The 27,247-nt window shown below is 36.8% G+C and overlaps 1 protein-coding gene across 1 annotated transcript in view; it reads right to left on the reverse strand.

Moving 5' to 3' along the window:
* Nucleotides 1-27,247, reverse strand: part of CHSY3 (chondroitin sulfate synthase 3) — a 281,412-nt gene that overhangs the window by 225,356 nt on the left and 28,809 nt on the right. Inside the window, exon 2 of the mRNA XM_075178757.1 lies at nt 26,201-26,484. Coding sequence (XP_075034858.1) covers nt 26,201-26,484 — 284 coding nt within the window. The remainder of the gene's footprint in view (nt 1-26,200; nt 26,485-27,247) is intronic.

A 27,247-nucleotide genomic window follows, 5' to 3' on the forward strand; every position in this document is an offset into this window, starting at 1 on the left:
TAATACCTCATAATCAATATTAATCCATAAACCATATTTTGTTGGTGTGTGTCTACTTGTGTGTGGTAGTGAATTTACACTGTAAGCTCCGATGTAGCACAAGCTGATGTGAATGATTAAACATTCTCTGTAAAATGCTGTAAAATATTTTGGCACTACATAAAAATGAAGGAAAATAATATTCTGACAGCCCTAACCAAAGGCTCCAAAAGCTAAACTCTTCTGTTCCACTCCCACTTGTGAGGTACAATTATGTCATACTTGCCAACTCTCCCGGAATGTCCGTGAGACTTTCGTATTTCGCGCAAGTCTCACGGACTCCCGGGAGAGTATGGCAATCTCCCGGATCTGCCCATTTCCTAGTGAAGTGGGCAGAATTAGCTCCAAAACACAGCGATTCACCGGGAATCGCCGCGTTTGGCCCCGCCCCTGCTGTAAAAATACGCGTTTGCGTCATTACGTCATGGTGTGGATCCAAAATGACGCAAATTTTGGAGCCCCACCCCCCATCATGCCCACCTCCACCGGCAGGCTCCCGGAAACCAACTTTAGAAAGTTGGCAAGTATGAATTATGTATGATGCATAATTTCCCACTGTACAGCACTGTGGAATATTGTTGCACCCCATAATTAAACGAAAATAATATTTAGACGAGTGAAGCACAAATGCTCATTACTGATTACATTTGCACGCTATTAGTAAATGAACCCACCACTTTGTTTCTTTATAGCACCTTTTTCTTCAGCACCCCCTGAACTCCAGCCTAGAAATTGGTATAATGGAAGCACTGGGTTCAGCTGTTGCTATAACTTCGAGATTCATATTATACTAATTAATCAAGTTAGGCCAAGGTTTATCAAAGTCTACCTATCATAGGCTAGTTATTTAACAACTAAAACCTACTTAGTGAAAAATTATGTCATTAGAAAAAAGTGGAATAAAAACTGGAAATTGCAGAAAATACATAAAGCAATGAAAACGCTGGTGAATTAGAAATTGCAATAGAAGCAAAAATAAAGATTTGCAGGAAACATAGTAATGGACTAATAAAAATAATATAAGCTCAATTGAAAGTAATTATGTTTATTGTTTATACCTGGTCTTAAGTATAATTTTTCACATTAATTGTCAGTGAAATTGTTATTTCAGACCATTGAAAAAAATTATCTTTGGTCCTGAATTCTATGCGCTTTCCCAGACTTGACAGATAAAAAAAACATAACCCTAAAAATAAATAATCAATGGTGAAATACTATATTATTTCCATATATCATACCGGGAAGTAATATCAGTGGTAGATGAAAATTACTTTGGGCCCAGGCTCCCTGGTTGTTAATGATTTATAGAGCCCTACCTCCTCTTTGCATATGAACCCCTCCAACCACTAGTCCACTGCTTATATTAACTTAGTAAGATTTTCCCCATCCATTTAATATTAAAAACGCCAAATGAAAGCAAGACACTGAAAAATAATATAATGTGCCCCGGAAAGAACGTAACACGCTCTAAAATTACACACTTGATAAAATTAAACACTTTCATTTAAACATAAGGCTTTTTTTTTTTTTTTTTTTGCATCAATATTTTTATTATTATTATTAGTACAGAAAAGAAAAAGGGGAGGGGAAAAGGAAATACAGACACAGGGAAAAACACATAAGGAATCCCCACACAGGGGGAGATGGATCACTAAATTAAGATAAGGCACACAGTATTAACAATATACATTTTAAAATAGAAAGATGTATCAAAACATATCAGCCTACATTTTGGCATTCTGAAGGTGACTCCATAATAGATGGGTTAACAGAGGATGCAAGCTGATCTACTGGCTGGGGGGGTTCTATAAGAGCCGCTGGAGAATGAGCTGTTGGGAGACCAGAAATATCCTGAGGGGACCCAGGGGCATCTGTAATGTACACATGCCATCTAAACCATTTCACGATGGGAGCTGATGCAGATGAGGCATAGGTCGTGTCTGTTGTTTCCATTTCAAAGCTGTACTGTATCTTTGAGATAATACGAGCAGTGGTAGGGGGAGCCTGAGACTTCCATAAACATAAGGCTTTAACACTCTTCTAACTGTAAAAGTCCTTTTCTTACTCCGTATCCAATTGACCACTTCTGTCCAAGTTCATAACATTAACCAGCTCCAAGAAATGTCTCCACTATAGTTTATTCCTCTCCATGATACAGGCCCTGCCCAGGGTTGCCAGGGGGGAATTCGGTCAACAGTGCAGAAGGTTCTTGGACCCCACCCATCAAGGCTGAGCAATGGCAAAAGACAGTGTTGATTGCACATCATAGGGGGGTGTGATTGTGCAGACCAGTAGGGAGCTGTAAGTCATCCTTCCCCATTATTAGTCAACTAATGAGCCAATTTGTTTGTAGGGACCCATTTCCAGCACACTACACATCCCTTGGGAGGTTGGGCCAGAGCCGTAGCCACCCCTACTGCTTTGGGTTCCAGGCAATGGCCCCATCTGCCCCAATACAATATGTAACTGTACTATTATTAGCAGAAATACATTAGATGCTACTAGACAAAAGCAAGATAAGGTTTAAAGGGCTTAAACACACATTAATTCATTAGTTTCCTAATACATTTGGATGCATAAAGAATCACAATATCTGTGGAATAAGACAAGGACAAAGTATTAGTTTGTGAAATACAGTAATGAATTTTTTACTGCACTGGCAAGTAAGGGTATACATCACCAGCAGGCCCTGTGTATATGTGCATGCATAGCAAAAACAAAGAGGTATAAATTGTAGCATATTTCTCAGTAATGAAATTGTTTTAGAGGCAAAACGTATATTTATATTACTCAGCAGCAACAGAAAGGGTTTCTTATTCTAATGGTTGGAAATCTTTTGCTAAATATGCCCTATAGAAATAACAAAACTCACCCAAGGAGTCAATCCTCAATGTAATAATGTCTGCACACTATAAGCTGTACATTGTGTTATTGAATTTAACGATATGTGTTTAATAAAATATCAGCATATAAAATATTAAAATGATCTGCAAGAGCTGCAACATTATTATTGGAAAATGAGTCCTGCTCTGAGTGTTTGCTTTTAAATGTTAGAAGCTAGACTTTAGGAATTGCTTTTCTGGGAAAATTACAATTCATTTTATATACAGATATACAGAGGTCAACAGTCCCGATTTTCAGGACATGAAATGGGTGGAGCTTCATCAACAAAGGACAATGTATGTGCAAACCAGGATGGGATTTGGATGAAATTGGGAATGTTGCCAAGCAAGTATGTACTTTTCAGTGGCGCACTGTATTGTATACAGCACTGCCGCGGACGCTTCTTTGACAGCGCCGCGGCTGCTGTATAGTACAGTGACACCTAAACGAAGCTACTGCGCATGCGCGCCAGTTCTGGCTTTTTTTTTTTTCGGTGGAGGGGAAACCCCCCCCTTAAAAATCTTCCGTGCGCCCCTGCTTTTCAGTATATCAAAACAATTTTCATAGACACTTTGCTGTTGAACAGGTGGATCTGTACTTGTTGTGTAAGGAATCATCAATGCTGCCATATAAGACATATATCTACTACATTTTATACACTGTTGTACAGGTGGAATGTGAAGAGCATTAGAACCAAAGCAAATGTGTTGAGAATGGCAAGGTGACTTGTAGGTGTACCTGGACAGATCACCTCTGGGTCAAAGCATACTGGAGTTTTGGTCACATATTTCTCAATTTTTTAATTGGAAATGATGGTAAGTATGATATTGGGACACAAGACTGTCCACACTAATACTTTGATATAAGTTGCTGAAGCGCAATGTACTAAGGTAGTAGGGCATGCTGGGACTGGTCACACCTCCCCTTCCATCATATTATCGATCCCACCTGAATTACGTGTATAGCTAATAAGCTTCTGCCAGTTAAGCAGAGACCTGATGTGGATATATGGGAAGGGAATGCTCAAGAAGGACTTTTCAGAAGAGTCAGAAACGATGTTGCCTATTCATGTCATCAATGGAGGTAAATAATATTGTTACCAGTATGCTGCTTTACCATACAGTACATTTCTAAAGAAACAGTTTTATGGTAACCCACTTTAAAATGAAAAAAAGAAAGTGAATAAAAGGTGATACCTGTAATATATCACTGTTTTGTAAAAAAAACAATATAAGATTTAAAGAGACTGGCTAACAGGATATTCTTTATTTAACTAACAGAAGGAGAGAAAACAAACTGCATCTTATCATTACTCACTGGTTTCATTTACGGCCTTAACATTTTAAAGTTTATTGCTAAACGATAGCAAACTAATTACTAAGAAAAGAACAGTATTTTTTTGTTACCACTGTTGTGTCGTCTTTTGTGTTACCACTGGGCCTTCATAATCTCTTTAGTTGAAACACCGATATTAAACACTAATCAATCATCCCAGTTGTCATCTTAGCTGTGTACCTCTTAATAAGAGGGATCCTAGATCAGTTCAGTGGCGGAACTAATATAAAGAGATCGCCTCTTCAACATGATGCCTCCTTACTCCTTAGCGCATTTCGTCGGGAAGACTAACCTTTTACCTTTTGATAATGTCTTCCCGACAAAACGCGTTAAGGAGTAAGGAGGCATCGCTTATACTGTCTGCTATCGGTCCCCTGTATAAGAAGGATCCTTGGGATATCTATACTTTGAGGACTTGCTCAGATAAGCTTTACATTTTATAATTTTGATGTATGGGCATTTATTTGCTTATGCACCTGGATGTGTAATAAAATCTTTTAAATTGCTATATGGGCATACTACACTATGTTGCTATTTTTTGAGTTCTAGTGAATTCATGGATTTGCCACACATCTCCTGAGGAGGATGTGGAATCTAATTGAATTATCAACCAGATAAGCCTGATTTATTTATTCATTTGGTACGCGGCTACTGAAGCACCTAATTTATGTATTATAATCTTATGGTATCACACTATGTTTGGCGCTTCTTCTCTTATTTTTATCCATGTATTTTTATATGTTTGTTAGAGATATTGATATATTTTTGTTTTGATTTTTTGTTTTTATTTATTATTTATTATTTTTTATTCACTTTTTGATGAAATAGGCAGGATTAGATTTTTTTAGTCTGATTTTTCTGTTGGACTGTTTTGCTCTTCCATAGATTAATATCTCTTTTTGGTTGGATTGGCGCTTGTTTGTATAACTTCACTCTGATAGTTGGTTTACCATATAGGTTATTGGTGTGACCTATTATAGTTTGCATTACGAGCAGCCTATCCAATTTGCGCCTGTTTTTGACTAAACATATTATTTGTATTTAAATATGAACCAATGACATCACAAAGGTATTTCATGCTTCAGTGATTTCACGGAATCCTAGTAAATTGTTAGAACCAACGGCTGCCTGTACTATGTGTAGCCAAAGAGAGAACAGCTTTTAAATCTTGCATTTTACAATATCTGAACGCAAACCATGGTTGCCAAGCAAAGTTGAAAATATTTCACATCTGAATGAACTTATGCTTTCCAAATTGATAATTATATTCAAACAAGGTCACCAATAGTGTCATGCTGAGGGCTCAATTTTCTATAATTAAACCTGCAGATGGAAGACAGACAAGGGCCAAGCTCTTCCTACTGTCAGTTTGATACGAAAAATGTACTTCCTGTTTTATAATGCTCTCTAGACAACAATAAGTAGCATTCTTAAGAAAGTCTCTTATTCAGCATAATCATTTTGTTTCTCTTTTAAGCAGACTTACCAGATGGCATCACTAGGAGAATTCATTTGGGGTTTCTTAATTCTCTAACATAAAATCAGCTCAGATCAGTAGGTAAAGCAAGGTTATCATGAATCACAATTTTTTTTATATAATAGCTGTGTGGGCTGCGTTCACTGTTTAAAACCTGCTACCCAGTCATTAGCTGTACTGATTGATGGGTCCACCCCTTTGCAAAAGATGATTGAATTAAACTGTAAGTTCACATGGATAAAAGACTGAATGTCTCATTTAGGAATTCAGCTGTCCACATTTTTTTATCAGGAGAATAACCATAAGATATTCTCAGATTTAAAAAATAAAAAATAGAGAAACGATGGGCAGATTGGAAGACATTAGTCCTAGATTATTTTATTATTTACAGCCCTTTCAGCTTATTTTTAAAAAGTTTTTGACTTTCTTTAGTCTTTATGAACACTGGGTTTAGATAGTGGAATGAAAAAAAACCTACACTCGTTCAATGGTCTGTTGCCAGTGGGCGACATTAAGGGGTCAATTTACCAAAACCCTTCCAATAATAAGATTTTCTATCGCTACTTATGGTGGAGATAGAAAATCTTTTAATTGGGCAATGAAACAAACAAATATCAGATGCTCAGGTCTCCAGTGATACTGTCTGGCAGAGATAAGAAGAGTCTGACCTTCGTCAGGCAAGTCCGGGATGCTTCTACTCACGCGTGAGCCAGTATGCCGGCTTGCGTGCATGAACTGGAACTGGAAGTCCACACTTGGGCTTCCAGAGTCGAAAAAAAGAAGCTTGTTTTAAAAAGCAAGAAAAATAAAAAATAAAATAACTTTATTTAAAAAAAAAAAACTGGAGAAAGTGTTTTACTTTACTGATAAATCATTTTTCCTGCTGACACCAGTGGCTAAAACCATCCTGAGATGGTGTTAGTAATTGGAGTAGAGCGACAGTATTTGAATCATCGCTGCAGTGAGCGCCCAATGACTGCTAACTCTGGCGATAGTCTTCACAGGCCGAGGGTCTTGGTAAATAAAGAGAAGCTCTAAATCCTGAGAAAACTCCTGTTTTTTGCATGATGTAGGACTTATCTCCCTTTGATAAATAGCCCTCGTAAATAATTTCAAATGTGACACTTTACAAGAGATGCTCTACTAAACCCTCCTAACAGCCTACTTGTATCCTTTGGTTCTAACTTTGAGGTCAGATGCAGGAATTCACCAATGGAGAGAGGCTTAATTTATTTTCTAGACTCACAAATACTCAATAACTTACAACAAATGTGCCATTACATTTAAGAGGGTTTGGGAGCTAGATTGGGGAAAGAGAGATGCAAAAATTAAATACAGTATTTACAACTGTCCAGAAAGTCTCCAATTTGCACTGGGAACAGGTAGTCTTCATAAGAGGTCATTATAGGTTGAAACATGACACCTGCCAGACTCTGACAGATACAGGGGTCTATGCATCACTAAGATGCGGTACAGCTAAATATGCATCGCTGCACATCGCAGTGATGTATCTTTAGGTACCGCTATAATGCACCATGCCGGGGCTACTCTGCGAGCCACCGGCGAACTGACCCCTCTCCTGTGCTCTTTTTATCCTGCTTACCAGCAGCTTAGCGCTAGTAGTAGTGCATTAGAAATGACCAAGGTACCCACAATAAGACACAAGCTTACTTGTTCAACACACTTCACATAACAGAGTAAAACTAGTTGATAAACAAATGTTGCAGATTAAACAGCTATGGAACAAGTAATATTACATCTAGCAGATATACCATTCTAATATGTAACAGTTACTATCTGACAACTATTTGGTGGGACTGCAGATAGCCTAGATAGTTATCCAAGCGTACAGATAGGTCTAAGTTGTCAGATAATAAACTGTTTACACTCAACAACAAACTAGTCTGTGGTATTTGCACAATATACAGAAAAAATCATTACCCACACTGTATCAGCTGCAAAACTGACTAAGAAACTGGCTAAAACCTGAATTACCACTATATATAGTGGACGCATCATTGGATCAGAGGTGGAACCACCATTGGTGAGATGGGGGCTCATTGAGATAATGCATGGCAGATGCAGAGGTTCGGGGCCACCGGTTCCTTCCTCCCTGCCTCCCTGCTCCAGGGCCCACAGCTCACTAATTCTGCCTCTGAATTGGATGATATATGGTTATGTCAAAACTAATCATTGCTCGCTGCCCAAATGTCACCTAAACTTATTTTTTGTACATTTGCTGACTGGCATTTTAAATTTTGTTTTATTTCTCTAATGGTGCAAAATTAATGTTCACTCATCCTGCCTTTTGCTTTATTCATTTGCTCTGTTAGTTCTGCCCGTCCGTTCTGCAAGGTAAGAAACAGGAAAAGAAGGGTGGCCGGGTATAATGTGGATAATTAAGCACTGCCCCTTCCCCATTATCAGCCAAGGGGAAGGGGTTTGATTTTTTTAAAATCGCCTTGCTGATTGTACACAGTGGCGGGGCTCCGCAGAGATAATAATCATATTATATCACTCACTAGGTGTTTTATATTCCACTGAACCTGGGCACTCATGACGATCGTCTTAGTTCGTCTAGTTAAAGTGCCCCAACACGTTCCCCTATATTGTCCCACAACACACCCTGCTTCCCTTTTCTCCCCTAAACATTTGTTTTGTTTTATTTTGGAAAGCAAATAAAAATATATTTCTAAAAAGTGCAGTAATCTATCAATTTATACTTCATATTATGTTTAAATTATGGGCATTTTGCTCATAACCGGAGCTCACTATTTCCTTGTACTCATCTATTTTGTGTTTGTTATTTCAGCATTTTTTTTCCTAATGATGATGACTTTGACATAATTGTGTCTCACATTAAGAGAAAGGAACAATATTGAGACTTGTGTTCATTGCAAAAAGTCAGATTTACAACTTAAAGAAGTATATAACTATATATAACTATATTACAAGTATATTATAAGTATATAACTATATAACACTATATACTATATTATATATGTCTGTGGCTGGTGGGTGTAGAGGTAGATTGTGCTATACCACCCAAACCTACAACTCAGCATAAGCCTGACACAATGTACTAAGCCACTCTCATTTTGCTACGGTACAGCAGAACTGGAGAATGGAGACCCTAGGGATCTGTGCTTACTGATGCAGCTGCATCTGATTTATATATATATATATATATATATATATATATATATATATATATATAGGGTAAAATTCGATTTTTACTTAAATATTTTTCAACAATTGGAGAAATTATTATCATAATTGCAGTATATACATAAAATAATAGAATATCTGAACTATTTAAAGTCGAATGGTGTATCTGATTCATGTAAAAAGAACCAGCACTTCATTTCTACATTTTATCTGATGTTTAGTTTCTCCTCTAGTTTACAGGAATTACAGCAACTAACCTTGAATGATATTCCTTCACCATTTATAACTGACAGTGATGACACGTGGGTTGAAAAGCAGCTAATAAAAATTAATTTAAGTGCTATGTGTACATTGTACCCATTAGTAGTGTATCCTTTTGGAGTTGAGAAGTAAATATAACTAATAAAATAAGCTAAATAAAGTCTGATGTTAATAAATGAGAATATAAAGAATGAATATGGTGATATATTAAGGGAAAGTAATTGTCTTAATACTCAGTTTTTTATTACTGGTGTGACCATCTATGTTAAGGGTCTTTACGGACAGATGTCAATATCATGTTTTCAAAGTGCATTTTAAAAGTGTATTAAATATGTTTTGATGCGCATAGTCAAAAAATAATGCAATCAAATGGACGTGTGAACACACACCTTCTGGCAAAAGTTTGCTTAACTTTGTGTCAATTTCAATGATACCTGCAGCTTATATGAGCATCGCCATACCTCCCAACATTTAGAATCCCAAAAGCAAGACAAAATTAGCCCCACCCCCGATCCGGCCAAACTCAAATGGGCAATTTTTTTTTTAAAATCCCGCCTTTCCTGTTAAGCCCCATCCCCTTGTGGTCCGTAAATCGGGATGTCCCTCCAAATTCAGGACTATTGGGATGTATGGCTCAGCACAATATAATGGAGCTCTGTGGGAATGATCAACAAGTACACAGTACACTACGCAGCTGGAGAGATTTAAGAACACACTTTGATTCTATCTATACTTTTAACAGGTTTCGTTTTTCCATGCCTATGAACAAGCCTTAATTCTTAAGAGAGGAACATGAATGATACTAATTTCCAGGGATGTTTTACATTTACTTTTAGCATTCGCTTGGTCAGGTATGGTAGATCCACTATATATTATATTGTGCAAATCAATGAACATGCTCCGACGAAATCAGATGGAAGACACACTAATCTTATCTCAATGTTACAGATGTTAGGCGTTAAATCACGGTAATGGTTATGTATTTGAAGATACACAGTTTACAAGTCTTGTCATGTTCCCCACATGATCCCAAACTAACAATCAATTTCAACTAACTGAGTTTGCTGTCTGCAACTAATTTACTATTTTGACTGGGTGACTAAAGTAATAGATCAAGGGAGGGTGTAGATGTAGCTGGATTTTATTAAGGCTTTTGACACTGTCCCACATCACAGACCGTTAAATAAACTCAAAAGCTTGGGATTGGACTCTAAACTGGTTGAATGGATAAGATCTTGGTTGCAGGATAGAAAACAGAGAGTTATAGTAACTGGAGTGCATTTACAGGAGGGAAAGGTTACCAGTGGAGTACCCCAAGGATCTGTACTTGGACCAATGCTTTTTAACATCTTTATTGGTGACAGTACAAATGATATTGAGGGGAAAGTATGCCCTTTTGCAGATGACACAAAGATATGCAACAAGGTAGACACACCAGGAGGGGTAAAACAAATGATCGATGATCTAGGTAAACTAGAGGAATAGTCAACTACAGTTTAATGTCAACAAATGCAAAATCATGCATTTGGGTCTCACAAACCCAAAGTCTAAATATATTATTAATGGCACTATAATGGAAACTACTGAGGAGGAAAGGGATCTAGGAGTCAATATTTCAGGTGACTTAAAGGCAGGTAAGCAATGTACAAGGCTATGAGAAAGGCAAGTCAGATGCTTGGTTGCATAGGGAGAGGAATCAGTAGCAGAAAGAAAGAAGTAGTAATGCCACTGTATAGGTCATTGGTACGGCCTCAACTAGAATACTGTGTTCAATTCTGGAGGCCCTATCTCCAGAAGGATATAAATACATTAGAGACTGTACAAAAAAGGGCAACTAAAATGGTGCATATCCTACAGCACAAAACTTACCCGGAAAGACGAAAAGATCTTAAGATGTATAGTTTGGAGCAGAGAAGGGAAGGGGGACATAATAGAAACTTTAAAACATATCACGGGTTTTAACAAAGTACCGGAGGGAAACATTTTCAAAGAAAGAGAAGTATTAGAACACAGGGACATGCACTGAAACTGGAGGGAAGTAGGTTCAGAGGAAATCTGAGGAAAAGCTAGTTCATAAAAAATGGTAGTGGATAAGTGGAATAGACTACCATCAGAGGTGGTAGAGGCTAATACAGTAGAGCAATTTAAACATGCTTGGGATAAACATAAGGACATCCTTACAAAGATTAAAGGATCAAATAGGGTCTGAGATTACCATAGCTTAAAATTTGACAGACTAAATGGGCCAAGCAGCTCTTATCTGCTATCAAATTCTATGCTTCTATGTAACTGATATATTTTTAAAGACATATAACCAGATACAAAAAGGTGTATTCTCACAGTAGAAGTGAAGGATTTAGCCTAATTCAAAATATGAAACAAAAAAAAAGTCAGCAAAAAGCATCACCTATATAAATATATGAGTGCAAGCAGTTGTAGATAAGGACAATGCCAAGTTTAATACACAAAAGAGTAGTGGATAAGAAAAAACAGCGCTAATCATTCAATGTATACGTAAGTGAAATATGACAATAAATAATATAATTTCTAGCTATGGCAGAAAAATAATAAAACATATAGTCACAAGAACCAGTGTGACGATTATGTAGTATATCTAATGACTGTTTGCTATTTTCTGAGGATGGTGTTAGAAGCTCTTACCTCAGTGTAAGGACCTGAAAAGGATATCTTCTGATCCCTCACTGCCAGGCTGCACGGTCCTCCTCCCTTTCCTTAATGCTGTGGAAGTTGTTAATGACAATGGGCCTGATTCATTAAGTATCTTAACTTAAGAAACTTCTTATTTCAGTCTCCTGGACAAAACCAAAGGTACAATGCAAGGGGTGCAAATTAGTATTCTGTTTTGCACATAAGTTAAATACTGACTGTTTTTTCATGTAACACACAAATATCAACTTTAAATTTCAATGTACAAATAAGCTATCAAGTATTTGTGTGCTACATGAAAAAAACAATCAATATTCAGCTTATGTGCAAAACATAATACTAATTTTCACCCCTTGCATTGTAGCATGGTTTTGTCCAGGAGACTAAAATAATACGTTTCTCAAGTTAAGATCCTTAAAGAATCAGGGGCAATGAGCGCATGCCCAGAGTTTTATCCATGCATACGCAGGGCAGAAGCAGATAAGGAAGTTTCTCACCGCTATGTACAGTGAGCGACAAAAGACAACACTGGCCAGGAATGTATACCCTGGAACAACCACTTATCGGAGGTGCTGTCCCAGCAGAACTCAAATGATAAATTGCTAGTAAATTGGTAGTAAAAATGAGTGATAAGTGGCTAAAAGAAATGATAATTAACTGCAAGAAAAGGCATTGTAAATGCATGGTAAACAGGCCCATAAGACTACGTATACACTGGTCTTAAACTTTAACTGTATTTAATATGTGCTTCTAACAATTGTAAAGTACATTAAATGGCTGTGGAAATCCAAATGAGACAGTAGATATATGTATTCTTACATGCACTTATCTTGCATTGCTGTGCTTATTTTGAACGCCTTTTGTTCCATTTCAATGCACCTGACACACATCAATGCAGCTGAAAGCTTACATTCATCTCAAAGGGAGCACATTGTAAATGAAATAAGATACAGTTCAGAATTGTTGACATATGTGTCTCAACATGCATTTAGCTTAAACGAGATTAAAACTTCCTGTTTTGTCACAGACTTACATTAAAAATCATACATTATCAAATGCATATGAAATGCCTACATAAACGCACTGCGGGAAATATGTGTTTTCATACTCCCCACTTTGGAATGCCGGGAATCGGGCAAGAGGGCATGGACCCATTGTATGTAGTCTATCACCCTTACTGCTTACCATTGCAGGGAGCCTATACGCATGCGTGAGCTGGCATTGCTGGTTCACCCTTGCACAGTGGAACTGGCTTAGTAAAATTAAATAAGTAAAAAAAAAAAAGAATAAAAAATAATTTCATTATAAATAAAAAGATATAAAAAATTATTTAACCAATAAGCATTTTTTTTTGTGTACTTTCCATGGGGAAGCCTTTGTCACAGAGCTCCACAGATAGCAAACCGGTATTTGGCGATAGCCACTGCTGGTGGTCATCTATAATAAATAGTAAGATGTTCTATCTCCCACGAAAACACCTGTGTCTCTGATGGGATGATGATGTTGTAGGGCTCACTGACCAGTATTATCAATCAACTGCAAATGAAGCTTCTGTTTAGGATGTGTGAATTTGTTTTTTTCTTTTACTGTTATATCTACAATCAAAGCAGTGGGTGCAATCGATAGAGATTTTCTATAAATGTAAATGTAATTAAGGGTGGCAGTGGTTATCATTGCTGGCTCACAGTGCTGTGATCTTTAGATCAAGTCCCACTAGGGCACTATATGTGTGCAGTTTCTATGTTCTTCCCATGTTTGCGTGGGTTTTCTACGGGTGCTCAAGTCTTCTCCCACAGTCCAAAAACACACTGGTAAGTTCATTGGCTTCTGCCAAAATTGATATGGTTGTGGTATATAAATAAACAATAATAATAATCAAAAATGTTTATAATATGCTCCCTTGGGTAACCAAGGAATAAGGGGGGAATTCAATTGACCGCATAACTCGTGCGAGTAACGCGGTCCGTGCACTATGACCGTTAGTACGTTCATATTTAATGCAGACTTCTGCTTGTGGCTCTCAGAGCTGGTGGACCAAGGTTCAACAGCAAGGGGGCACCAAGGGGCGTCTGTCCCCCTTGCCGGTCCAATTCATTGCTACCTTGGGCTGGGTGACTGCGCCACCTGCATTTTTCCCCTCAAAATGTTCCTAAAAGACTGCTGAGTCGAGTCTTGCCCCCTGGGCTAAAATTTGCCAGCCCTCCCCTATTTACGTTTATATTGTTTCAAGGTCTATCTTAGACAAAATGTGTAGATTGTAAACATTGTATCATGATTGTATCATGATGATAGTTTCTCCAATAAATGTTATTATTCATGAATGCAGCATTCAAATACTGTACACTTTGTCCTCACCTACACTCAGAGCTTAAATATTCTGTCATTAATCAACATATGCTGAAGTAGAAGAAAACAGCAAGGAATTGCATACATGTCAATATGATGTATGAATACAATACAACATTTCTTTAACCATTTTTTTTATAAACTACATTATGTGGTGGACAGCTGTGAGAAAAAAACAACACTATTTTCAACATCAAGTCAGTGCTCAAGCATGGCTTCAACTCAACAATTTTCTTTATGCTAGATCACCCAGCAAACACTTATTATTCTTTAATATGCATGTCAGATAACGTTTAAGTTTCCTTTAAAACAGAACACACAATTATTCCTTCATATCAAGTAACGCAGCAAGCATCATGCTCCATTTATTTTGCCATAAACAGAATGAGCTACAAAAGGTCATTGAGATATACTGCAAGCCTCTCACCCCAATCTCATTACACCTCATTACACAGGTAGTGGGGAAAGAATGGAACTCCTGGGTAAAAGAGGGACACCAAACATATAGAAAGCAAGAGCTTTAACACAGGTGTTGCTCATGTATTAATTAAATAAATAACATCCCAGTATGGTCAGGGTTGTGTATAAAATAGTTTACTGCCCTGGTTGCCTATGACTATGGAGAGCATGACTGTAAGAGAGACTTAAAGAGAGATGATGATTGGGATGCTTGAGACCACAGTCAACTAGGCGTCAGTTGACTGACTTTCTTGTGAATGGATTGTGTTGTATTCTTCCTACACAAATCCAGACATTGGTTGTCTCAATGCCATTGCACATGCAGGCAGGACTGGCAACATCTGGTGTACCTACATCCTATTAATTGACATTATATCGGCAACTCCGTTCTGCACAAGATCTGCGTCTCTCATCCACCCTCATTACATCCTCCCATTCACGGTTACAGAACTTTTTTCAGGCTGCACCCACTCTCTGGAATTCTCTCCCTCGCACAATAAGACTCTCCTCTGGTCTACAAACTTTCAAGCGTTCTCTGAAAACCCACCTCTTTAGACAAGCTTATAATATTCCTCAACCACCCTCTTAACCTCACTACCTTACCCTATTACCACCCGTTACACAATTTCACACAAGACAACTACCCCCTGACCAACATTGTTGTGTGCCAGGATCAATTAGCTTATTAGTCACTTTTACCTTTGCAGTCTGGCTGGGCCAAAATGCAAAATGTAGACTTAACCTCATATATCAAACTCCCATTGTCCCATAGATTGTAAGCTTGCGAGCAGGGCCTTCTCACCTCTTTGTCTGTTTTACCCAGTTTGTTTATTAGTTTACTGTGTTTGTCCCCAATTGTAAAGCGCTACGGAATATGTTGGCACTATATAAATAAATGATGATGATGATTATATCGGTGTTCCTATTTTTTTTATGTCCACTACCTGTTTCTCTTGTCAGGATTATAACTGCAGCACTGAGATCAGAATGGTAAAAGTCTGAGTCCCTTTAGAGCCTTGTACCCCAGCATAAAACTGCAAACACCCCTTTCACAATCTGCAACCTCCATTGTATATTGACCCGGTTCTTGCTTATGCAAATCACTGAACTGCATTGCTAGAAATATGTTCCACTCCTCTCTTGTGATAACATAACTGAAATAGCTTTTGTGTACATGTTTCTTTATACAAAATTGTTGCACCATGGATGACATAATGCAGGTCACTTGTTACACTGTTACATCTCCACAAATAACAAAACATAACCTTTATATTATACTGAGGAAGTCTGGCAGTGATGTCACAAGGATGGGAGTGATGTCACAAGGGCAAGGTGTTCACTAATTGTCAAGAGGAAAGTATAAAATATTTGACAATTACCAATCAGGGTAACAAGCGTTATTTCTAAATATACATTTTGATGTTTTGAGCAAACAAAAATATTAGTTAGGATTAGGGTCATGCATTGGGTACTCTATATTCTTATTGAGAGTTTTATTAAAGTTTGTCTACATATAATTTATTTTTTTCATTTTCTACAATGAGAGCAATAAACAGCATAATTCCAAGGGAGAGTGATATCATGACCACACAGCTGGAAGAAAGTTTATTAGCACAAGTAAATTTTCTATAAATATTTAAAAACAATATTTCAGAAATAACTTCCAGTGGACTCCTACACAGTGGATTCCTCAGTAAATAGTAATATGCCTGAGGTGATTTTTGTTCATCATCTAATGTACTATAGCCTAGATTCTCATCATGTGGTGCATTTAACCTAAGGGGTACCTCAGATAGGTTCAAGGGATACTTCAGCCTGTAAACATACTGACGATAACATTCCATTTCCAAGAATAAAACAAATACAAACAAATAATCAGAATGGTATTTAAAAACATATAAATACATAAGGAGTGGGTTTGTCTAAATGTGTAAAGGGGATACTTTGAATAAATTTGCATATATTAGCAGGTACTTAGTGTAAATTAACATACTTTAGGCATACTTGGCAAGTATTTACCATCACACAGGAGTACAGGTTAAACATGGATAAGAAAGTCTTATTTATAGTACCAGTCATTATGCAGAATAGGGTATAAGATATTATGGGGTATATTTATTAAACCGTCTAAAAAGAAAAAGTGGAGGTGTTGCCCATAGCAACCAATCAGAATCTAGCTATCATTTTCTAGACTGTACTAGATAAATTGTAGCTAGAATCTATTTGGTTCCTATGGGCAACACCTTCACTTTTACTTTTTAGAAGGTTTGATAAATCTACTCCTATGACACTAAAATACAGTTGTAGGTAGACAGGTACAAGTATGGTCAGAATAACGGAGATACATTTTTATCTCAACTGGCCACGAAATATAAGATATTCTCTTACTAACTTTCACACACTTGAATCATGATTTTAGCTAGGGTATTCAATTGTCCGCAAGTTTTTTTTTCCCCCCACAGCGTAAAAAAAAAAAAAATCTCCCGCGGTTTTTTAACTGCAATAGTGACCGTTTTTAGTTAGCGCAGCGCGAAAAATCGTACAATTCAATTGAAAAAGAGGGACCTCTGCCCCCGCGCATTAAACATTGCGTTTGCGAATTTTTAGGGGAGTTTTAACGCGGTCATGTATAACGCAAAAAAAGGTTTTGCATACATTTTCATACATTAGATTGCATTACTCATTGATAATATCTACATTACAGTACTTCCTTTACCATAATTTTTTACTTGACTACTTTTACCATAGAATCATCTATACCATGTCAAAACACATTACTACATTTATATTTGTACCAAAAACATACATAAATATAATTAATTTGTGATTTTTTTATTTATTTTTTTATGTTTTTTTTATTTCATAATTTTTTCACAAGAAAATCAACTTTTACATGTTAGGAATTAGTGATAAACATGGTTTAACTTTTTTTTTCACATTATTACATGATTTCAAATACTTTTCAGAGGTTTTTTATTTTAAACACACCCCAAAGAGGTGCGAGATAAAACAGCATATTTGCCTGTTTAACTTGCCGCTTTAAAAAACAATTGAATAGCTTTTAAAGCGGCTGCCTCTCGCACACCCTATACTTTCTATAGACCTTCTACTGGAGCGCGAGAGGACCGTTTCATGAAAAAAAAACGTAGTGTTAAAAATGGAATTAAATTGCGGGTAAAGTTAACCCGCTCAAAAATGATAAAGAAAAAACAGTGTTAAAATGACTTAACGCGGTCTAAAAAAACCAACTTGTGGACAATTGAATACCCCCCTAAAAATATGAATGCACATTTAAAACCCATATTGGAGATGTGCATTGTTTACTTACTCCCCAGATTTAAGATAATTGTTTTACTACTTGTTTGGTTTTCAATAATACAATAAAGTTTACTGGTAGTCTTCGCTATGCTATGAAAATATCTCATTCTCCTCGTGTCACTGCCTAGTCTAAACCTTTATCTCCTGTGGGAAGATACACCAAGGATGCATGTGATTCACCAGCATTGTAATGAGTTCAGTCTATTGAAAACTTCCATTGTATGAACCACATTCTACTAAACTGAATTATTTAGACAGTGCAAAAATAGCAAAATTTATACATTTAAAAGTAGACTGATATTATTTGAAATTATTTGCTCACCTTTTGGTTACATATCAATAAGTGAAATTTAAAGGAGATGTTCACTGTCAGTGAATTGAACATATTTTTAATATGAAAAATTTAATTAATGTAAATAACTGTCATTAAAATGTACAATCTCACACAAAATACTGATATACAGAAACTATTCTATCTAAGCTGAATGATCTGGAAATTATGCTAAAAGTGTTGAAGACACCCGATTGGACAGAAATGGCAAGTTTCCAAAAGGAAAATCAAAGCAAATGGATTACCCAAGATGAGCATAATACACCCAAAGGATCTATTTTGTAGGTAGAATTATTCCCTATCTTTTATTAGCGTTTATGTATGCTCTTGCAGAGTATCTAACGGTACCTGTTTCTGAAAGTTCTAATTTTCCCATATACTCTATCTTAAATAAAGCGGTAGCTGCAAAAACAACCAACAAAGGAATAAATATATGACTATGCCCTGTACAGTATAATATAAAAGATATATTTGGGATTGTAGACTTTAGTCAGTAAAAATAAACTTTTTATGCAAAAAAACATCCACTCTTGACTAAGAAAAAAATGTTGTTTGACATTCAGGTAAATAAGGTATGTACAAATATTTTGTCTAATTTCCATCACACATATACTTTTCTAGTTTTTACAAACTGTATTTGTATGTTTATATTACTGTATGTGTTGTTTATTGATCAAATCTTTCCAGTTTACAAATTTGAGCACTGGACCATGCCATAAAAACAACTTATTTGGCAAGTAAATCCTTTTAGAAAGACCAATTGCTTAGATGTGTAGACTCTAATAGTAGGTTCTTTAACAAGAAAAAAATAACAGTTAATCCTATAGTAAGCAAAAGGCAGAACTCAATATTACCTTGGAAATAAATCAGCAGTTGATTAAGCAGATAACGAGCGTGTTACATGCAGGCTGGCTTTTTAACAGATAATATTTCCTGTGAAAAGTCGCTGACATGTAATCAACTAATTTTTTTTTAACCTTGGTACATTTCTACTTTATTCTATTCTGTCTATGTGGTATTTTTTATTTAACCATGATCTTGTGTCCTAGATTTTATACACTTTAATCGTTTTGTAAATCAGTAAAAGTACCTTGATGGTTACTAATGCATAATACATTGAATCATTATTACACAACATGTTTAGTCACTTATTTAGAATCTATGCACTTAGATCATAGTTTAATAATTTAGAGTTGTTACAGATCAACTAAACACAGATTATATTGATTCATGGGGCTGTTTTTTCAATCATCACATTCCTCTAAATGCATCACCATATTTTCTATGACCTAGGGCTTTTTTTATTGGTGGAACAGTAGAACAAGGCAAAAAAAAACCCTGTCAAGATTTAGAATACAGCTGGAATTGGGTGATTGAAGAGAAACACACAAAAAATGAAGCAACTCTAGGAATAAGGGATTACAAACTTACAAATATAACATACTTTGAATGTGATTAGACCACTTTCATCATCTTGGTCCCCAGTACAGTTGCAGTGTTTGCACTGTTGATGGATCAGTCCCTGCTATTAATTTATAACCTACTTTAAAGTTTAACTTAATACTACAATATTTAATATCATATTTTTTCTACAATGCAATACAATACATTATATTCCCTATTATATATGTTTTGGTTATTACCTGTCAGAAAAGATATCCCTAAAGTCGTTTTTTTTACCCAATCAATGAGTGGTTATAGTCAAGGGTATGCCCTAAAGGAGTCAAGATTTGTCAGCAAAATGAAGGATTAAAATTTAAAATAATGTCAGTTCTTTATGCAAATGTCAAAATTAATTACATCAACATTGTCGTTAGATCTAGTTATGTTTAAAAATTTGTATTTTAAATCGAACAATACAATTATAAATACAATTTATATACAGATATTTATAGTAGTTTACAAGTGTGCTGTTTCAGTTGCTGCCTTAAGCAGGGCTAAGCAAACCCCTGTATATAGCTGTCAATCATGAGAATCAGGGATTACATTATGGACTGTTACTGACACGTGGACTCCTGTTGTAAGGTACTTATATAACATAGTGACAGGGCTCCATCTCCCCATGTACCTTGGCATCCTTGGCTTCCAATGATGTATTTCTGTGATAGCACAATGCACTGTCATGTGAAATATGAAGCACAATAATTCATAAATGAGTTATGGAAAACAAATCCCTCAAGTCCTGCACATTCCCTCCTCTTAGCACTATGTACAATACAGTAATTTAGCATACACAGCATGAAAGCATGGATATTAATGTGACTTTAATATTAAGGGCAAAAAACACTTTGAATCAAATTAGATTTTAATTAAAATGTCTTTACGTCACATTGTCTCATGCGCTCATTTCCTGTTCCTGTGCGCTCGGCTGCAAGTATTAGCACCTATCTGCATCCTCACAGATAGGTGCTAGCTGTGTGGATGCTCCCAATAGGTGCACCTAGTAACACAAGTTCACGTTTTCATGCACATGTTTATGCTGTCCCTTCATTTAAACATACAACCCAACTGTCTCAACTTAAGCGCTGAAGCGCTAGCCAGGGTACCAGAGGACGTAGCATGTCCCCATGTGGTGTGGCCCCTTTGTCTGATTCCAGAGGAGTCCAATGTTGGGAAATATGATTTAAACCTGCTCAGTCATTTGACTGTTGCCGACAAATTAATACTGTTTGTTGTTAGAACTTTTTTTTGACTGATTAAATGTATGCTGACCTGTCTATTAACCTGCACTGCCCACCTTGACCTTCCAGTTGCAAGCTCGGCCATCCTCCTGTTTCATCAGCAGCTGTCTAGCAAAATTAGCCTGCAGAAGTGGATGAAACGTAGCATAACCAGGCCCCAGGGTAACATTTGTTGGGGGGCCTGGTGATACCGCTCCATTCTGTTATAACAGGGCTGCTACGTGTCTAGTGGAAGAGTTGGTCCGTATCTGGGACATTTTGTTACAAGGATGAAAATGTGCATTATGAAATATTACAGGAATGTAAAAAAACAGAAGTTACTGGTCAGATCTAATAAAATTCAAATCTAGGTCCCACGTTGAATTTTTACAAGCAGTAAATTCCTAGGTGATGATGTTACCTGTTTCTTGGGAGCTGTCCAACATTTGAAAATTGTTATCTACTTGTACACACTCTTGACCTTAAATTAAACCCACTGCACTAAGCCACTCGCTCATGCCAACAGGCACAACAGTGCAAAACTGCATTTACACTGCGGAAACCCCCATACAGTATAAATAGACCTTTGCATCCGTTTATTTCTCAGCCTGCGTTGCGGTGTTGGTGTAGCACTGTTAGTTTGTTATTGGTTTGTTATTTATTCAAGCAAGTTCCAGAGGAATATTAAAAGGTTCTTTGTGACTAAAGACAAGAAGATTTTTCAAGCCATTTTAAATACAAAAGGGGGTCTTTTGACCAAAGAAAGGAAGATTGTTTACATGGACTTTTGGAATATAATTTATTTTGGCCTTTATTATTTTTGAACTACTCCTGGACCTGGAATGATTTTTGTTTGGACAGCTACAGGACCTTTGGGAATATTATGGATTGTTTTGGACACGGTTACAAGCATTATTGGATTGCAAGCTTAGAGGAACAGATAAAGACATCTGTTGGTAAGTATTTGTTTGTTGGTTTGTTTTTTTAAAAAAAACAGATGTGTTTATAATGAGGGTGTTGTGTTTTATTTTAGGAATTTTATTATTTTAATTAATATAATGTGGTGTCAACATTTTACTTTGTAGTACTACAGTTTGCAACATGCCCTGGATGTCAGGGCATGGTGGCATTTCTGGTTCTCCAATTCTACAAGCACCAGCATAACTGTTAATGGCAGCCCGGGCTGGCTGGGACTTGTAGTTCCACAAACTAAAATGGTGTTTTCTTTTTTTTTCCTTCACATTTTTGTGCGTTATTACTCTACACCCACCGCTCCAGGGTTGTAGGAAGAGCCATAGTGCTTTCAGCACTGGGCTGGGTATTCCTCTGCAGTATTTTTCTGCAGCCCTCACTCCCTAGGGAATCCAGACCAGTGCTGAACAGTCTGGGGTTGGTTGTCATTATGGCAGGGGGACCCCTGCCGCATGTGTCCCCCTGCTATAGTGCCACCCACCCCGGCTGGTTTGCTTAGTGCTGGTAGCTATGAAATCAGGAGGACCCCAAGCATTTTTCCCCCGATTTCACCGCAACCGGCAGTAGGCTGGCAGCGCTAGGGTTAATAGTGTTTAAAGGGGGGACCCCACACTTTTAAAAAAATCATCTGATTTTTACTGTTTACAGCTGGAGGGCCTGGCAGCTACTGCTCGATTCCCCTCCTTAATGCCAGCAGTGTGACTGTCAACATATTATGTGTGTTGGCATTTCTTACATATAGGTTTTTATGGTGTCGGAATTTATTGACTGTCACTGTTTCTAACATTGGGTATTTCTTACTTGTCATTATTTTATGTGTCTGCATTTTGTGTCACTGTTATTGATGCCGGAATTTCCAGCATAGAAATTGTGACTACCACCGATATGTGCATAATGAAATGCTCTGCACGACCATGTATTTTAAAGTTGGTAAATTACCTCTTATATGTTTAAGAGTTATTACTTGGTTTCCAATCTAGTTTTCTACAATTATTATGATTTTATACCTGGGTAGCTCACTTCTGTTAGTGTTTATTGATGTTATTTTATTTTACATCAGCAATGTAAGCTACATGACAACTCCAGGATCAAAGGAGAAAATCAACAACTATGAAAAGCGCAAAACTTTCATACCAAGTATTCATACCACCACAGATCCGAATAATATCATATAAATCACTTTATGAATATATATATATATATATATATATATATATATATATATATATATATATATATATATTGAATTTAGGGGCATCATTTGTTATATTAACTATGTTTATAATGAAGTGGTTTATATGATATTATCTGGATCTGTGGTGTGAGCTCTTGGTATGAAAGTATTGAGCTTTCATAGTTGTTGATTTTCTCTTAAGTAAGTGATTAGGGATTGATACACAATAATTTTATAGAAGAGGAGCAATTATCATTACCAAGTTTATTGATTTGTGGCTATTTTACAACCATTTTTTATATTTATTTTGATCTGTTGAAACTATTATAATAAATCATAAATTAATTCCCCTTAAATTCCCCCTAATTGGGATTTCACAGAAGCGCCCAATATTATCCATCCTGTTGGATACGATAACTAAAATTACAGGACCAACCTACTCCCCCACCACATCCCATAATGGGCATAGTTTATATATATTTTTAAAAATGAATGCTAGCTAAGTCCTGTTCCCTCACGCTTATTGTTCCCACTACCTAACAGAGCCAGCAAGCTCCATGATAGGCAGTAAGTGCACGTGGCAGATCAATCAACGATCAGATCACCATTCCATCTCGTGCATCCATGAATGATGAGAAAGCCAGTGAGGGCAGAAATGCTATGCTGTTCCCATTAAGCATGTGACAACCTCTCTCCTCACAAATATGCCTTCTCTGCCCATTTACTCTCATTTAAACAATCTTGTTTTGTCTTGTCCTGCAATTTTTGTATGTGGAATCATAAGCAATCACATTTGTTCTCATTTTTAGAGTGCACCCAAAACTAAACAGCGCTGATTATTAATTCCAAGTCAAAGGTTTATAACTAATATAATATATAGCTTAATTCTATATCAGACTTGGCAAATTATACAGAATAAGTGTTATGAGCCGCTCTCAATGTTTACACTCGGGCCGCATCCTGGTCATCGCCATGACGACTGCGACGTCACTTCCTCTCTGTCCCAGCCGTCACAAAGGCATGACAGGGCAGCCAGGCAAGTGCGCAACTTTGCACAATTTATTGCAGCCTGAGGCTGATTTCTCCATATGTGCCCCTTTGCTTCTGATTGGTTCCTCCATGTAGAAAAGGCAGGGAGGACTTCACTTCCCTACCTATTATAGTGTCTATGCTGTGCATTTGCTGACCTGCATCTGTGTTTCAATGTTTGCTGTGGATACTCTGCTGTATTTGACTTCTGTTCTGACTCCTTGCTAGTTTCTGGACCCTGCTTGCTCTTTGATTGCTCTGACCTTGGCTTTGTTTTTTGAATATCCCTGTTCACTGCCAGCACTGACCCTGGCTTGCTTCTGACCAATCACTTCTATCTTGGCTACCGCCTCTAATCCACCTGCTGCGGTATTGCATATACGCTAAGAGTTAAGACCTGGGGGCATCCGATTAACTGTGAGCGCAACAAGCTCTACGGTAAAGGCGGCTGCTATAGGCGAAGACCTCTGTCACCAGTTCTGGAAGGTTATGTCAGAAGCTGCTAGACGTAACATTAAGATAAAAATAGTATTTAGAGAGTGGATGAACAAGGTGTATATTAGAATACATTCCTGAATCAAAAATGCCCTCAACCAGTTAAAAAAAATCACATTAATAAAAAAAATGAATAATTCAAATGAGATGGATTCACTTAACTAAAAGGAGCAATTTGATATATTAACAACATACTAAGACACAAAACATGTAATTCATTAATAAAATTTATATACACAGTCAAATGCAGCATTCTGTATTCTAATTAACTTGATTAGCCACTATTAAATGGTCTGTACCCAGCACTAGATATAAATCAATGTAAATTAGGCTTATAATATAGGAATTCCAGAATCGAACCATGTACTGGAAACAGTTCCGTGTTCGCTCTTAGGAACACACGCTGTGACCCAAAGAAGATCTGGAGCGCAAACACAGAATATGGATTTTACCTTTCTCCCCAGAGTGTTTATAACGGTTTGTTCTGGAGATGTTAAGTACGCAGCACAGGGCATAGCATCTTTAGCACGTTCATACTCACTGTTCAGAGCAGCACTGGACCAAATTAATGAAATTTTATTTGGGTGTATACGGATCTTTTGTAGCTATTCAATAGCATCACTGCTGATGCTGCAAATAATTAGGGCTATCTAAAGGTTCTTCTATTGCACATCTTCACAATTCTTCTCAGAAGCACCCCTCCCTTGTTCTCTCTGTCATTTATACATCATCTGCATTCAACAATTATTGCCTCCACTATGAAACGTAAAATTAATGTTAAATACTAGTATATGGGAGAATAAGTGTATATATACTAAATAACCTGCTCAACTGCTTATATATTACCATGATGATCAAATATTCATTTATTTGTAATCCGACCCCTGGATCATTTTTAGATCAACCAATCCTATTTAACAAAGGCAATTGTGTGTGTGTGTGTGTGTGTGTGTGCGTGTGTGTATATATATATATATATATATATATATTCTGACAGTAGCAAGAAAGTGTCGATACAGCTAATAGATATTCCTTTTTAAAAAAGGTTATAGTTCTCAAATGTAATTTTAATTTCTGTAATTAAGCTGGATGGACTAATACAATAGGTTTCTAAGATCACATTCAAATCGCTTTCTGCACACCAACAACATGTCAAGAGGAAAAAGGTGAGCAAAGTACATGTGCTATACATTAGACATAACATAAACTAATTTAACATATACTGTACATTTTTATTATAGGTATCTTTTAATCATGAAAATCGATTAATAGAACTGTAAGATCAAAATTAAGCACTAATTAATCTAGCCAGCACTAGGCAAGGAACAACCTCTACATAACAGACACTTCCATCAGCAGCTGAAATATTTTGCCCCATTCACAGACATGGCCATCTTGGCCCAAAAATCCATGCGCTTCCCTTTATAAAAAAAGTATATTAGCGCAAATATATGAGCAAATAGCATAAGCGCTGCAGGAGGTGCATATTGTGCACATTTGCAAATAAACTTTATAGAAAGTCAAACTATATTCATTACTTAAAATATACATAAACTTACATAATATACATTCAAGATTTTTCTTACCTCATAGGACCAAACACACTGAGTTCCACCAAACCGCCGCACACATCTACCCACTTCCACATCCTCATGTGTAGTATACATTTCACGTAGACATTCACCAATGTGTGGCACCATTCTTCTCAATACCTCTCGGCTAAAGATCATTCCTGGACCTCCCATGCAGAAATTTTCTCCAGGCTCAAGTCCGAGTTTTCCAAGTTCTTCTATATTCCCCAGTCCTGTCTGTCCCAAATAAAGTGGTTTGCTGCTGTTCAGAGACCTTAGGAATCCCTCAAGTTTTTCACCTGTTGGATGGCAATGATGAAACTTTGTAAAACAATATATAATTTACCTTTATGTTAGATATCTAGCACTGTTCAATATTGTGAGCTATATAAAACAAACATCTTTCATGTAGTGTCCCTCTGAGGATAACAAAAATTGTATGTACTATACAATAATATAAATAACTGAACAGAGGCGTTACTAGTAAGCTGTGGGCCCTGGTGCAGGGAAGCGGGGAGGAAGGAACCATGGTCCACAGCTCACTAGTTCCCCATGCAGCGGGCCCCATTATCTCCATGGGCCCCAGTGCACGGCACCTGCTGCACCAATGACAGTTCCACCACTGGAACCGAATCTTGTTTTGTCCATCTATCTTTTTTTAAACTTAACATGTATGCATTTATAGTTTATTTATATGTTTCATATATATATATTTGTAAAGATTATTAATAGATCTCTTATATGTGTCATCTTGTATGTTTGGTTTATTAGTCCTTCAAAATAAAGAGACTGAACTCGAGTGAAAAACAAGAGGAGCAGAGAAGGAACTTGTGCTAACAATGGGACATTTATTCTGCAGGACACTTGTAGGTCTGTCTGCCAATATTTGTAAGCCTGGCTAGTATTTTATTAGCGGAATTATTTCTACTGAAGTAAGACTGTCTTCAACAACATTAACCAGATTTTCACAGTGAAGATAAAATTGCAATCAAACCATTCATTTCTTTCAGAATGACAGTGATGTAAATGGCCTCTGTCTTTTATGATTCTATTTTTTAATCT

This window comes from Mixophyes fleayi, chromosome 1 (assembly GCF_038048845.1).
Source record: "Mixophyes fleayi isolate aMixFle1 chromosome 1, aMixFle1.hap1, whole genome shotgun sequence".
NCBI lineage: Eukaryota > Metazoa > Chordata > Amphibia > Anura > Limnodynastidae > Mixophyes > Mixophyes fleayi.